Source organism: Exophiala viscosa, assembly GCF_022695815.1.
Source record: "Exophiala viscosa unplaced genomic scaffold EDD37scaffold_10, whole genome shotgun sequence".
Taxonomy (NCBI): Eukaryota; Fungi; Ascomycota; class Eurotiomycetes; order Chaetothyriales; family Herpotrichiellaceae; genus Exophiala; species Exophiala viscosa.
The window spans coordinates 617,748-632,278 of record NW_026944362.1 but is presented as its reverse complement, the minus strand read 5'-3'; the positions used below and the strand labels follow the sequence as shown (position 1 = coordinate 632,278).

The 14,531-nt window shown below is 51.0% G+C and overlaps 7 protein-coding genes across 7 annotated transcripts; 3 read left to right on the top strand and 4 right to left on the bottom strand.

The window, feature by feature from the left end:
- Positions 1-3,047: 3,047 nt before the first annotated feature.
- On the bottom strand, positions 3,048-4,748 carry EDD37DRAFT_638193 (membrane dipeptidase). Its single transcript, XM_062817085.1, has one exon. It carries the CDS (start codon positions 4,654-4,656, stop codon positions 3,142-3,144), a length of 1,515 nt encoding a protein of 504 aa, XP_062667362.1. The 5' UTR covers positions 4,657-4,748; the 3' UTR covers positions 3,048-3,141.
- A 130-nt stretch (positions 4,749-4,878) lies between these two features.
- On the bottom strand, positions 4,879-6,418 carry EDD37DRAFT_118507 (cellulase). Its single transcript, XM_062809301.1, has one exon. The coding sequence runs from the start codon at positions 6,291-6,293 to the stop codon at positions 4,893-4,895; it is 1,401 nt and encodes a 466-aa protein (XP_062667361.1). The 5' UTR covers positions 6,294-6,418; the 3' UTR covers positions 4,879-4,892.
- A 646-nt stretch (positions 6,419-7,064) lies between these two features.
- On the top strand, positions 7,065-9,073 carry EDD37DRAFT_652837 (uncharacterized protein; the record flags this gene model as incomplete). The annotated part of the gene is made up of 3 exons (XM_062818489.1): positions 7,065-7,556; positions 7,609-7,837; positions 7,893-9,073. 3 exons carry the CDS (start codon positions 7,065-7,067, stop codon positions 9,071-9,073), a joined length of 1,902 nt encoding a protein of 633 aa, XP_062667360.1.
- A 185-nt stretch (positions 9,074-9,258) lies between these two features.
- Positions 9,259-11,403, top strand: EDD37DRAFT_118670 (uncharacterized protein). Its single transcript, XM_062809302.1, has 2 exons — positions 9,259-9,411; positions 9,699-11,403. The coding sequence occupies exon 2, from the start codon at positions 9,701-9,703 to the stop codon at positions 11,243-11,245; it is 1,545 nt and encodes a 514-aa protein (XP_062667359.1). The 5' UTR covers positions 9,259-9,411; positions 9,699-9,700; the 3' UTR covers positions 11,246-11,403.
- A 5-nt stretch (positions 11,404-11,408) lies between these two features.
- On the top strand, positions 11,409-11,869 carry EDD37DRAFT_118501 (uncharacterized protein). Its single transcript, XM_062809300.1, has one exon. The coding sequence runs from the start codon at positions 11,572-11,574 to the stop codon at positions 11,803-11,805; it is 234 nt and encodes a 77-aa protein (XP_062667358.1). The 5' UTR covers positions 11,409-11,571; the 3' UTR covers positions 11,806-11,869.
- EDD37DRAFT_118500 (uncharacterized protein) lies at positions 11,870-12,899 on the bottom strand. The gene has a single exon (XM_062809299.1). The coding sequence runs from the start codon at positions 12,678-12,680 to the stop codon at positions 11,934-11,936; it is 747 nt and encodes a 248-aa protein (XP_062667357.1). The 5' UTR covers positions 12,681-12,899; the 3' UTR covers positions 11,870-11,933.
- A 224-nt stretch (positions 12,900-13,123) lies between these two features.
- EDD37DRAFT_659220 (3-deoxy-7-phosphoheptulonate synthase) lies at positions 13,124-14,531 on the bottom strand (the record flags this gene model as incomplete). The annotated part of the gene is made up of 4 exons (XM_062819030.1): positions 13,124-13,326; positions 13,429-14,331; positions 14,389-14,446; positions 14,526-14,531. The coding sequence occupies 4 exons, from the start codon at positions 14,529-14,531 to the stop codon at positions 13,124-13,126; spliced, it is 1,170 nt and encodes a 389-aa protein (XP_062667356.1).

Sequence of the window (14,531 nt, the reverse complement as noted above, 5' to 3'; positions counted from 1 at the left end):
GAACTCCAACCAGATCATGGAACAATACCTCCGGGCGTACTGCAACTACCTTCAGGACGATTGGGTTGATCTTTTGCCACTCGCTCAGTATGCGACGAACACTCACTATTCAGAGACGACTAAAGTAGCCCCTTTATACGATAATCATGGGTTTCATCCACGATTCGGTAGTGAACCACCTGCGGAGCAACCCCGTGCCAACAAAGGGGCTTCGGGACGCAAGGAAGGCTGATTCGTTCGCTGAGCACATGATGACGATCGACCAATCACTCCGAGATAAGCGAACTTACGCTGAAGCCAACTACGGAAGGGTATGTAAAGGGCGTCCCATTTCCTGATTACAAAATCGGCGATATAGTGTGGTTGATAGCACGAAACATGAAAATCGAGCGATTCTCAAAGAAACTCGATTCCAAGAATATCAGGCCTTTTGGATGATCAGCAAAATGAACGCACGCGCGTATCGTTGACGTACTATAATCTATGCGTGTTCAATCAACGTCTTTCAAATCTCACTTCTGCGCCCTTCAGCGAATGGATCCACTGCCGGACAACACCAAGGAAGTTCCGCGATCCACCGTCGTGACACGGGAAGGGGAGGATAACCTAGACACATGGTTCGAAGATAAAATAATATGGAAGTCACGGTGACACGCAGAATAAAGACCATACAGTATCTGGCAGCTGGTAAGAGACATAGAGAGCTGGAGGAGGACTGGCAAGAAGACTTTCCCAGGGTGCGACGATCTTGGTCTAGCTTTCCAACTAAACACGACATCTCGAATTAAGCCGGGCCCGCCGTCCGTCTGACACTATGACTAGAGAAAGAAAGTGAAACAAAAGGAGTCCAACGGGTGTTGAATCGGTGAGGGGAAACATCGAACGAGAAGTGAAGAAGACTGGGCGGAGGAATGCTTCTAACACGAATTGCTTGGAAGATGAAGTTTACTAGATGGCATCATTTCTTCTCATATGTTTATTCCATATGCAGCGATTGCCGAATTGGGAATGTTAACTGCAGCACTGGAAAAGACCAAAGGCAAGAAATGTTAGTACTGAGGAGAACAGTAACGGACGCGAAACGCTTATCGCCTAGGAGGAAAAACCCCAAAAAAAAGGTTGTGGAATTGACTCTCCCTCGGGGAATCGAACTGGATGCTTGTTAATGCCACACTGGAAATTGGATCCAGAGATATTTACCCCCGGTCTCCCTGAGAATTGTTAGTATTGAATCTATGAAGTGTAGTTCAAGATGCTTACCGCGACTTGTAAGCGAGCTTGACAAGCGGAAATCATGACCTGAATTGATCAGTATAGATCGATTGATTGAAATGGCTATTAGGCGTACCACTAGACCAAGGAAGAAGGTCGCTGGTGAACCCAGTGACTTGGCTTGATTGTTGGGAAGAAATCAGAGACACTGACATATGACAGACGAATATTTTGGCCAAGGAATCGTGCTTGCATGCCGCTTGTGGATCTCGACGTAGGGACATGACTGGTAAACCGTTGTGTGTTGGAGAGCTGCTGCGGATATTTCATCCTAGGAACAGCTTGGAGTCCACCAATCACCACCTTCACAGCCGAACCAAGTTCAAGGGGCTGACAGCTTGGCACCAAAATTGAAATTCGATGTCTGTTCGTGATGTCGAAGATGTAGGTCATGAACTTGTTGTGTTTCAAGGGTGCAACCCTTGATGGGTAGCTACCCACAAGGTCGATACATAGATTGTCGTGGCATTTCGTCTTCGTCTTTTCACTCTGTTGCTTAGGTGTGAAAGAGCGCCTTGTGTGGTGGCCATGTTTGCGGACCTTGAGTTTGACGTGCAAGGCATCTGGGGGACATGCCCGCAAGGGCGTTCGATGAGCCCCCTCAGTACGAGGAGCATCTGCTGTTTGGTATGACCGAGCTTGATGTTGTGGATGTGGCAGTGCATCGCATGCGATGGCAAGGTTGTAAAACCTTGATTCGTGCATGTCTCTGTGAAGCCGGGCTGCTGGGTCTTGGAAAAGGCCATCCTTCAATGTCAACAGTCCAACTGGGAAGCGCGCGGCGGTACATGCGATACAGTACGTCTCGACCGCTCGGTGTCTGGCCGGAGGTCGTACGCCAACAGATATCTCCCAGCTTGCTCAAGGGCATGGGTCCAGTTTGAGCTCTAGCCACCTCCTGCTGGAGGAATATCCTTTGGATCAAGCCTGAACAAGCAGTTGTCCACTTCATTCCTCAGATGCGTGGACACTACCACGGGCTTTGGGAGAATTTGTTCATCATTCTCAGTCGCCACTGTCGATAACGGCATGTCCAACAAACCTCACCTTGGGACAAAACGCCAATCACTTACCTTTTTGCTTTGCACAAACTGGCAATGTATACCTGTGGCCGACCTGCTCTTCGCACTTCCGATTTGCTTAAACGGATCATCCCTGTCTTGAAGAGTGGTAATGCACAGAGCACGCATGCCCCAATCCGGGCTGGAACGAGATTGCCAAGGCTCACCACACAGAATCTCCCTGGGATGGTATCTTTCCCCTGGTCGGAGGCAAAACGAAGGGCAAGTCACCTTCAATGAGCAGCTGACAATCCTGAGTGCAGAGCCGAAACGTGGAGCCATGGGTGCGTATCTGTGGTGCTGCACTCCGCGAAGGGGAGCCTCAGCCTTGCCACGTGATGGGTCCCAGTCATGCTGACTCACATGGTGTTTACCATAATGGAATTATATGTTTGGAAACCAAACTTCTTGTTAACAATTACTTAGATCTCGGATGGTCTAACGGTATGATACAAGCTTGTCATCACTGGTCTCTTGAGATCATATTATTCGCTTGTGACCGGGGTGTCAGTTAACACTAAAACCTCTCTACGTAAACTATCACTAAACAAGTTCTATAGTCGACTCCCCGTTCGAGAGATCTCATTTTCCTTTTTTTGCAGGTTGTTGAAAGCGTTCCATTTGGATTTCTGTCGTGCGAGTGCATCTTGTGGGCCAACGTAGTGGCGGGGCTTTTTTTTGCTGCATACGATGGATCCATTCAGGAGATTGGAAGAGAAAGACTTGCATCCCATACATATATTATGACTAAAGAGACCACACACGCATGGCTTTGATATTGACCTGTACATTCATAACCCTGAAGAAATCACCATCCGCTAACCTCATCCTCACCCTCCAGGGTCGTCTTCTGCAGTCCTTTCGCAATCCCATCTGCAGTCCTCCACACACGGAGAAGATTACCGCCGGCCACCTTGCCTGCATCCTTATCACTGACACCCATCTTCAGTAGTTCTGCAATCAGGTCGGGGTATTTGTCCACGCCTTCCAAACCTACCGGGGTCAACTCACCCATGCCGTCAAAATCACTTCCGAGTCCGACATAATCATAACCGATCTTCTCACCAACATAGACGATGTGTCGAGCCACTTGGTGCAAGGTGTTGTTCTTCTCATAGAACTCGGGAAGCACACTCGAGTTGGGCGGAGGTAAGCAGGAGATGAAGGCAGGAGAAAAGTTGATCATCACCAAACTTCCAGTCTCCTTGACCAAGTCCAAGATATCATCGTGGACGTTTCGTGGATGTGGGCAAAGCGTGAAAGCTGAGGAATGGGAATAGATGACAGGCGCTGCGGACGTCTTGTTGCTCAGTACTGCCTTTTGAGTCCAGTACGACGTGTGAGAAACATCGATAAGCATGCCGAGACGGTTCATCTCTCGAACAACCTGCCTGCCAGCCGGTGTCAAACCCCCGCGATGATATGGTGCCACGACAGTTCCCTTACTCGAGCTTATCAAAGCTGCGTCGGCAAAAGCATTGTGGCAATTCCAGGTAAGAGTTGCTGCACGCACACCCAAGGCGTAGTACAGACGAAGTGTGGACAGAGGAGCAGACTGGGGAATCTGGTGCAAGCCCTCAATACTGATGGGCGATATCAAGGATTTGGTGGCATGGAAATTGTTTAGTGCTGTAGATAAGGAGCTTGTTGCAGAGGTAAAGTTGTTCGGATATTGGTCTTGCAATCGACGGACCAGGTCAATTTGCGATAGTGTGTGGGCGACAGCTGAAGCATAGCTCTCGTCCGAAAAATCGTCACTGGCATTCTCTGGACAAACGACAAAAGCGCTCCAGAAACTTCCTCCTACCTGGCCTGCCTGCAGACGAGGGAGGTCAACGTTGTATTCCAGTCCTCCATGAGTAAACTTGTCTTCGAATGTCTTGTTATGTAACTTGTTTTTGTATGCGCCACGAATGAAGATGGCCAGATCGTTATGACCGTCAATCAAGGGCGTACCGTCAAGTATCGCAGACACTCTGTCCTTCAGACTTGTGGGAGGCTTCGTCGGAAGCGGTAGAGGGTTCTCATTTCGCAGCTTTGGACTTAAGAGTGCGACCAAAATGGCTACGAAGACAACAGCAGTGAAGAGAGATGCGAGGCCGTTCAAAGCCGACTTTGTAGACGTCGTGGAAAAGGACTGGGCATCATCGTCCTCCTCGTTCGATTCATTCCGGGCCTTCTCCTCAGCGTCGGTCTCTGAAGACTGTATACCCTCATAGCCTCTGTATCTCGAAAAGCCATAGCCTTGGATCTCCGGCGCAGGTTCATTGTGAGGAAGCAGAGGATCGACCTCCGTCGAAGAGGATGATTTAAGGAAGTCCATGATTGTTGAAGAGTTTATGTGTAGGTGTAGAGATTTGGCACCCGCCGCAGTCGACAGCGATTAATCGTCTGTCGTCCGCCACCACCTCGTCCTCTGCGATAAGTCATTCGATGTTCGAGCAATCAATTCGTCCGGGCGCATGACGCGACCTTATCGATAAGCAACTACTGTAAGGTGCCGGTTAATCAAAAATCCGGAAGACATAAATCCGCACAGCTCCGGTACAGCTTCATCGTTCATTTCAGACGCTCATGAAAATCGGATGCAGTATGCATTGATACCATCGAAGGGTCATGGTAATATCTGCTTTCTATGGGACCTACTGCCTTCGGAGCGATGTCAAATCCATCAATCTGTAATCGTAGCCGTGGAGTCTCCCAGTCATCTTCAAGCAGACCATACGATTCATACTCGTTGTTCTTGGGCTTACGCGGATTGATCGCCCAGTAGCCGATGTCAACATCTGTCTCTTGTAAGTACCTCATCAGGTTCTTCCAGTAGTGAAAGTCTTTTCGAGCAGGTCGACCTGGAGCGCCGATTTCACCAATCCAGACTGGTGCGGTATCGCTTGCTCGCAGGTACTGCCAGTTCTTGTCCATGTCTTCCGCAAATGACTTATAGGTTCGATACCAATATGGCAGTAGAGAACCCCATCCCGACCAGCCGTACACATGGGCCGAGTATACCAATTTGTCTTGGTGCTGAAGACGTACTGGTCGCTCCTCGGCTCCTCTGATGTCGTTGGCCGATGAGACGCCCTCAACGATGATCAACCAGTCTGGTTGAAGTTCATGCAGTCTTGCTGCTACGCGCTCCGCAGCAGTCGCCCAGCTGTTCCACATATATTGCCCAGTGGGACCCCGAACTTCATTGCGAAGGTCCACGCCTACGACATAGGTGTTATTGACATGGGGCAGCATCACTGCCATCAGATTCTCAATCCAGTCGTCTTCACTCTGCTTGACTGGGCAGAATGGACCAAGATTGTCGTTGGCCCAACCCATGTCGCAAGGGTAACCATCGCAGCACCATCTCGCCTGCGTTATATGATTGTTCACAATAACCGCAAGTCCAGCCTCGGTCAAAGCCTGTACAACGGCAGCGTATACGTCCAGCGCTCTTTCGCCGACTAGATCGTCGTTGGCGCTAAGAAGGCTCGCCTCGATAACAGGATTTTCTTGGACGATTTCGTCAGCATACGGCAGTCGGACGCTGTTGAAACCCAGTTCGCGAATGGTGCGTGCAATTCCACTCCGATTCCTCACGTCCAAGCCACCAGACACCATGAACATATCACTACCGCCATACCAATTCGCAGAGATCAATTTAATCCGATCACCATTCTTGTCGATGATATCGCGCCCTCGAGCTCTTAGCAGAGGATGGAAAAGCGGTTTGTCGGGGTCGATTGACTTGACGACGCTGGCTTTGATGCTTTGCGGATCAGGATAAACCGACAAATTCGCAGGTACGCCTCCCCGTCTCCAGACGATGCGAGCGGACAGGTACAGACCTGCAAATGTAACTATGAGCAAGATAAGAGGAGCTTTGAGTGTGGGCCACCATCTCCGTCTGCGTTTGGCTTGAGCTGCCACCACTGAAGCGAGCCCGCGCTTTCTCCAGAACCACCAGGTCATCGTCCCGTGGCAGGATAGTTGGTGGTTTTGTCTGCTCGCGCGCAGATCTCAGAGTTTCGCACATCGCACATTTTGTGCAAGGCCGGCGACCCGCGCGGATCCGGTCGAGTGAAGAGAATCATTGGCTGGAAGCAAAAGGTTCTCGCCATGCTGACTGCCCTAGGAGGGATTAAACCTCTCGAGGTATCGCAACCAATTTCATTCTTCACATTTTGTCGCCTGTCATATATTTCGGAGGCCACGCTTTTCTTTCAACGGTGAAGACATCCGGTGATGGACGATTGAATAGGCAAATGCCCTGATTTCTGTCCGTCGACTTCTCTTGAGCTCTTATACGCGCATAAATTATGCACGTGGAGTGTCGGCGACAGATTGCGACCATTTGATTGGTCGGTCGAGACAACACACATGCTCGCCTCGCTCGAGGGTAGGTTTGACGGCATGCCACGAGCCTCGTTCTTTGGTATACGCAGTGTGTCACTCCTGGCCAGGATTCATCCTTTGACTTGATCAGCTGGCCACTCAGTGTACGCTAAGGAGTCATGGTGCTACAACGCGCGACGGCGTTATCAAACAAGATGAGCCGAACCTCTACCAAGACTAACAAGATGGGTCTTATGATGGAATTGAGAAAGGGGGCTCAACGATTCAATGACACGTCCGGCATGTGTTCCTTCATTATCGCATCCCTCGCGTTGCAGGTGCGCTCCTCACCGACTTCTACCGCTCTACTTGAATTCTCTCTTTCCGAACACACACCTCCCGCTGAGAATGGCAGGATCAAGCATGAGCTTCCTGCGATGGTCACTTCGCTGCATCCCAGGCCTGGCTACCTTTGCCCTCATCGTTCTGTTGGAATGCGCATTGAAAATCGTGCAGACTGAATGGCTTAGCTTCTTCTATCCTCCATTCCTCAAGCACTCGCAGGCACCAGTGGTTGCCCAAGGGCTATTCATATCCTACTCAATATTCCTACATATACTTGCGCTACTCTTCCCACTGCGTCTTTGTGCTTCTGCATGGGCTGCCACGGAAGGGATCCGGGCCAGACACGGTCGGTCAAGAATCAAGAATGACGGCAGCCTCGAACGCGATATACCTCGCGATGGAACAACGAATAATGATACTCATCAAGATGGTGCGAAACATACCGGACGTGTTATCATGGCAATAGTGCTTCCGAGTTACAAAGAGGACATTGAGATACTGGAAACATCTCTGCGTGTGCTGGCTTCTCATTCCATGGCAAAGGCTTCTTACGACGTACGGTACACTGGGCGCATACAACAGGCGTGATAACTAATCAAGTCAACAGATCTTCTTAGCCATGGAGGAGCGAGATCCTAATGGCGTCAACGTTGCAAAAAGCTTGCTGCAATTGTTCTCAGGAAGCTTTCGAGGCATACAATACACCCAACATCCCGCAAATCTGCCCGGCGAAGCACCCGGCAAAAGCAGCAATGTCAGCTGGGCTGCAAGAGAAATCGAGCACAAATACGTCATGGAGGCGGATTGGCCGAGTGTGCTTATCACGGTGATGGACAGTCGGTGTCATGGCGAGCCCAACGTGGGTGAGGATCATGCTGATATAATTTTCAGGCGATACCCATATACTCAATCAGTATTTCGAATTCGTTTTGGAACAACACCTCCTCAAACGCCGGGAGGAGGCCTCGACCGACATGACCCTCTACATGCCTCCTATTGTTTTCGATCGCAATGCACACAAAGTACCCCGACTAGTGCGCATGGCCGATCTCATGTGGTGCGGTGCGGGATTGTCCACGTACGCCAGGCGAACGACTGCAACTACAGTGGCAATACCTACGGCGGCGTACACCATGCCCCTACCACTCATCTGCCTAGCCGAAGGATGGGATACTGGCTCCGAAGCCATCGGTGAAGACAGGCACATGATGTTGAAATGTTACTTCGCTACAAATGGTCGCATGAAGATTATGTCTATTCCAAGTCCAGTCAGTCAGTGCAACGTCACCACCGGCAAGGCTGGCTTCCGCGGCTGGGTTGCGAACCACTCGGCACGTTACGCCCAGGGACTTCGGCACATGTGGGGTTGCCTGGACACAGGATATGCGGTTCGCCAATGGTGCAAGATTGGGCCCCGTCAGATATCTCAAGGGCCGATATCACTAGATGAAGCCGCTGGCAGCTGTAGTCCGGACCGGGCAGACCGACCTCGTCATGTGGAGTTGCGCCTAAAGCTCAGTCAACACGCTCTTCAAGGATCCGACAATCGAAGGTTCACGTACAGGAATTTGGTCCTCTTCAGTCGGCTGTTCGAAGCACATTTTCTGCCTATCCATCTATTCCTTGTCCTTTTAGCATCGGCTCTGTATACAGCATTGCCATATCCAATGTCTTCCTGTCGACTTTTGACTGCAGCCTTGGACTTGACATCATACCTGCGCGCGGCTAGTTTTGGACTGATGACACTATACTTTGTCGTCTTCTACGAGAGGTATCACACTGCTTGCGTCCAAGCCAGGGCAAGTGAAATGAAGAAGGCCGGACTCTACGAGGAGTTGGCACACGAATTCTCCTACCGAAAACGATTGTCGATCACAACCGTCCTGGACTACTTCATGTTCCCAATCGCAGGCACAATGTTCGGCAGTGTGCCTCTATTGCAAGCAATCATTTCGCACTTCTGGACGGAGAAGCTTGTATATTTGGTTAGCGCCAAAGCGGTGAGAGTGATTGCGAAGAGCCTCGTTAGTGATCGAGAGTTGAACCGTAATCGGGGGGTGGTCGAAGTGTAAGGCTATATGCAACTGGGGAGCCTGGGAGTTACACATAAGAACATGGGGTAGACTGCACGGCGTTTCAGAGGGAAGTTGAGGACTTCATGACTAGGGGAGCAGCAAAAATATAGCTATACAAGTAATAGATGATATGTAGATATTGTCAGCCAAAGGGGAGGCAATGTGGTCACGTGTGGTCAATGATGACTACTGTTGTCGCGCACCTCCTGAATTGGGGCTCGTAAACTTCACATCCATCAACCGTCATTCATTCACAACTGTCAATCTGCCCGAGGAAGAGTGTCCAACAAGTCGATCGGGTTGGCGAAAATTCATTGGACGTTAGCCGAGACTTGGTGTGTGTAAGTTGCCATCCCAACTGGACAGTTCTTCAACAGGACCAGAGAAGAACGTCCGAAGCAGAACGCGTCTCGGAACACTGCACGGGCTCCTTGCTCGCCTGCAGCTCCTGTCGTGTGTCGGCCCCCCAGATCCACCTCCTCGATTCAATGACAGCCAGAGGCCTTTGATCTCGTATACCGAGTTCTGCCTTGCGCTGAATTGCAATCGTGCACAGTTTTCTTTGTCCAACGTTCTTGCATTTCTGGAATTTGTTTTGCTGACTGGCGCTTTCCTTTTGCAGACATGTCTGCCAACTCTGGAAATAGCGGAGTCAGAAACCTTCGTGCTATGTTCGAGAACAAAGCCAGTGACCAATCTACCTCTCCCCCGAGTCGAGGCCGTTCGCCAAATCCTTCAGAGATATCCAACAGCAGCAGACCAGTCAGCAAAGTGCGGGCGAGCTTTGTTGCAGTGGAGAGACCAGGCGAGAACGGGGGCGCATCAATATTAGGTCTTCGAAGGACGAGTGAAGTCAGCAACCAACGAGACGAGAACAAAGAGAACTTGATGGCGGACACTGCACCTACAGGCAAAGTGCCTGCCACAGGTGAAAGGGCACCTACGGAAGATATGTCCAAGCCTGAGAAGAATGATCACACACAGAATGGAACTATGGAAACTGGACTGGGCGACATCTTAAAGGGCTCTGCTTTTGCTGACAGCACACCCAAAGCTACTCCAGAGGCTGCAAACTCGGGTCAAGCTTCGACGCCTGGCCAAATACAACCGAAAACTGCTAAGGTGCCGGCAGCACCCAAGGACGAGACAAAAGCTGCCGAAACGGCCGAGAAAAAGCAAGCAACCAACGGCTCAAAAACAGGACCTGCTCCCACCACACAACCCCAGACCACAAAGACTGCAGAGCCTGCTAGGCCCGCCCGTACGAGACAAATCAACACAAATGCTTCCCCTCGGTCCCCCGTCGCCTCAAAGTCATCTCCGAAAACACCGACATCCCCGGTCGCCCATATAAGAGGAGGTCCGGCCAAGATCAAAGGAGTTATGGAGTCTGCGAAACGGGCGCAAGAAGCAAGAGTTCTCGCGAAACAGAATGCGGAAAAGGAGAGCAAACCTCAATCTACTGCGTCCAAGACGAACACCCAATCTGAGCCAAAACAGTCGTGGAATGCGGTCAAGAAAGAACAAGCCCCTGCTTCACCAAAAGCTGTCAAATCAGCCAAGGCCGTTGAGCCCAAATCACCAGCAAAACCCACGAAGCTTCCTGCAGCAGCTACAGCCCCAACAGCAGCATCAGCGGCCAGACAAGAGACACATAAGTCTCCTACGGAAGCTGAACATCGCAAACCGGCGGCAAAGAGACCGTCCACAGTGTCGACAAGACCTCCCAGGGCCAGTACGGCTTCTACAACGTCGATGCTGGCAAAAAAAACATCGCGCGCGTCTCTGACCAACGGGCATGATCGACCCAAGTCTCGAGTCAGCACCTACAAGCCCGACGAAGGTTTTTTGGCACGGATGATGCGACCTACGACAAGCAGTGCACAGAAAATGCATGACAAGGTCCCGGTCATTAGCCCTCCACGCCAAAGAGCCCATTCTGCGAGCAAACCCAAAGAGGCTTCGAAAGTGAAACCACCACCAAAGATGCATCTAGAACCACCTAAGGATGCCGGAGAAGAGATGAAGGAGGACGAGGACGACCATAGCATATTACCCGAAGTTGCTGTGCCTTCACCTCTTCAGGTGGTCAAGGAGGACCCGATGGCTTCACATACCCCCCAAGACAATAACAGAAGCGACGCCACCTGCACCTCCCGAGCCGGTTGAAGCAGCTGATGCTTCAAAGTCCGAGGCTTGATCAGCTGTCTACCATTTTCTGGATCCCATTTATTACCGATCCTGTTACTGCCTCATCCTAGCGATTTAGCGAGTTCTATTCGACACAAAATTGTTTAGCCAGGCATTTGACGTGTCCAATTGATATTTGTTCACTTCCAACCTGGTTTCTGAAGTTTCCTTCCAAAATTGCTGACATCAGGCTTTGTCCGGCACAGGGTATGGCACGGTCCACATCTCTATTGAGATACATTTCCGGCTTCACAATTTCTTATTCAGATCGACTTTGGGACTAGCCGCCTCTTATTCAAGTCGATATGCAGTATAGCCTCCCCTTGGATTTCATTATCACCTTGTGCTTTTCGTGCAGCGAAGCTTTGTACATGCACTTCAAGTCAGCTGTCAGGGCTGGGTTCTTTGGTCTGCCCTTTCTTCTGTCCTTCATTGCCATGTGCAGTCCAGAGGGGACGCTCCTGGCCCATGGTCTCTTCGTTCCGGGTTCTTTATGCATCCTGAACCTCAAAGAATTACCAAAATGGCAACAAGCATGATGAATAAGAGGTTCAAGTATTATTCTAATTAACCTGTTCACAATGTTGTCATATACCTCACATATTTATACAGGAAAGGCATCTCAAATATATACAAAAGACACTTCGACATCATGAAATTGACCGTATCAACAGCTGCTCTCATCCTGGCCCTGGTTTCGGCTCAGGTGGGCGCCATGCCTGCTCCTCAGACCACCCACGTTGGCCACACTTATGAGCAGGATCACACATACCACCGAGGCGGTCTCAGTGGCGGCAGGCCCGCCCATGGACCCATGCCGGACGAGGACGAGGACGGAAGTCATCTTGAGCGCCGAATCAACTATATCCAACACCCCTCCGCGAATTGGAAGTGGTGGCAAAAGCAAGGCACAAACAAGATGTTGGCCGGAAGCCCTGACGTCGGCGACATCGATGTCAAGAACGATGCCATTGGCGAGCGTTTGGGCTGGAAGCGCGACGAAAGTGCCGTGGACGAAGAGTCTCACCTCGAGCGTCGTATCAACTATATCCAACACCCCTCTGCGAATTGGAAATGGTGGCAAAAGCAAGGCACCAACAAGATGCTGGCTGGGAGCCCTGACGTCGGTGATATCGATGTCAAGAACGATGCTATTGGCGAGCGTTTGGGCTGGAAGCGCGACGATCTCGAGAGTGAGACCGTGCTTCGCGGCAAAGGTGGTCACGGTGCGCAAGACAAATTCATCTCCGTCCCCGTTCTCAAGGAGGATTAGATACGGACAACAGTCACAGAGCACGATATTACGCCGAACGACGCCTCGGTGTTGAATATCACGGTCAAAAGAAGCCCAGCTGGATCTGGATGCTCTGTTGTTTTGGGTATACGACTTCTCGGCGTTTCTCGCTGTATGCATTGTGATTTAGTAGCCATGTCATCGGCATAGACTCATTTTCTCAGCAGGTCTGATGGAGCACATATCTTATAGCGGCACATTCATCGAGCAGAGGCACTGGATGTCACTGTGAGGCTCATGGTAGAAATAGTGAAAACGAGCGGCAAGGCGGCTGTTGCTGGTTGTGACGTTGCCAGCGTTTATAGAACGCTTTTGGGTATCGTTGAAATTTGCTCTCAATTACTTTGCAAAGAGCCGCCCTCATATGGATCCCATTTCTATGCGCCCATGCAATCTTCATGTCCAATTTTTTCATCTCAAATTCTCCATGGCATCGAGCAGGTTGAAGTACACTATTACCCTAACTCCAACATGACTACACTTTTATTTTACTCCGCGTCACGCTTATCTACAATACCACACTAGAATGCCATCATGCTCATGCGTAAATCAGATTTAGCAGTTTATGCATGCCCATTCTGCTCAGCTGCATCCGAACCATTGACACCGTCCGCGCCCTTCGCGCCGAGCTTTTCTCTTCTCCTCGACACAGCGGTCGCGAGCAACTCGAGCACGGTTTCCGTGTCTTCCCAACCTATACATGCGTCGGTGATGGACATGCCGTATTTGAGACCGGCCTTGCCCTCTGGCGGTACTTTCTGGGTTCCTGCAGGAAAGCAACGTGGTTAGCACAGCGCCAATGCACGGAAAAAAGCCGCATGTTGATAGCGCGATTCGATGAACGCCTGTAGAAGGGTGTCCGACGTACCTTCATTGATATGACTCTCAATCATGACGCCCATGATACCCTCCTCTCCCTCTTCAATCTGCTCGGCCAAGATCTTGGCCACTTTGGGTTGATTCTTGTGCTGCTTCTCACTGTTTCCGTGCGAGCAGTCGACCATGATCCTCGGACTCAGTCCCTTGCTGACCAACTTCTCCTTGGACTTCCTGATACTTTCGCGATCATAGTTCGTGCCGGTAGTACCGCCGCGCAGGATGACGAAGCAGTCCTCGTTACCCACGGTACCCACGATCGCGACAACACCAGGCTTCGTGACCGACAAGAAATGGTGAGGATGCCTGACAGCGCCGATCGCATCGATCGCCACGCCCAGTGTTCCGTCCGTTCCGTTCTTGAAACCCACGGGGAAGGACAGACCCGATGCCAACTCCCGATGGAGCTGGGACTCGGTCGTCCGCGCGCCCACGGCGCCAATGCTCAGCAGATCAGCCAGGAACTGCGGTGAGATCGTGTCCAACATCTCGCTCGCGAGTGGCATGCCCTTGGTGGTCAAATCCACAAACAATTGCCGACTCAGTCTGAGACCTTTGTTGATCAAGAAGCTGCCGTCAATCTCCGGATCGTTGATCAGTCCCTTCCAACCGACCGTCGTGCGCGGCTTCTCGAGGTACGACCGCATCACAATCACCAGGTCATCCTTGTATTTCTCCTTGAGCTTGAGCAGGCGGTCGCAGTAATCGAGTGCGGAGACCGGGTCGTGAATGGAACAGGGGCCGATGATGACGAGGAGGCGGCGATTGGGGTCTTTGTCCTGGACAACGGCGACGCAGTCGGCTCGACCTTGTAGGACCGTCGCTTTCGAGGCGCTTGTCTGGGGGATTTCATGTTGTAGTAGGTCGGGCGGTGTGAGAGGATTGTAGCCGCGAACTGTGAGAAAGCAGGGTCAGGTCATGAGCGCAGACCAGGGATATCCAAGTTACGTACTCCGCCAATCCTCCGAGCTCTCTTTATTACCGACGTGAGGGTTGCTAATGTAGTAGGACTGGAAATATTTAGCCAGTGAGTCAGTACTTGAAATGCGGGGAGACTCGAGGGAAGATGGTAGGAGGCAAAATACTTACAGCCAT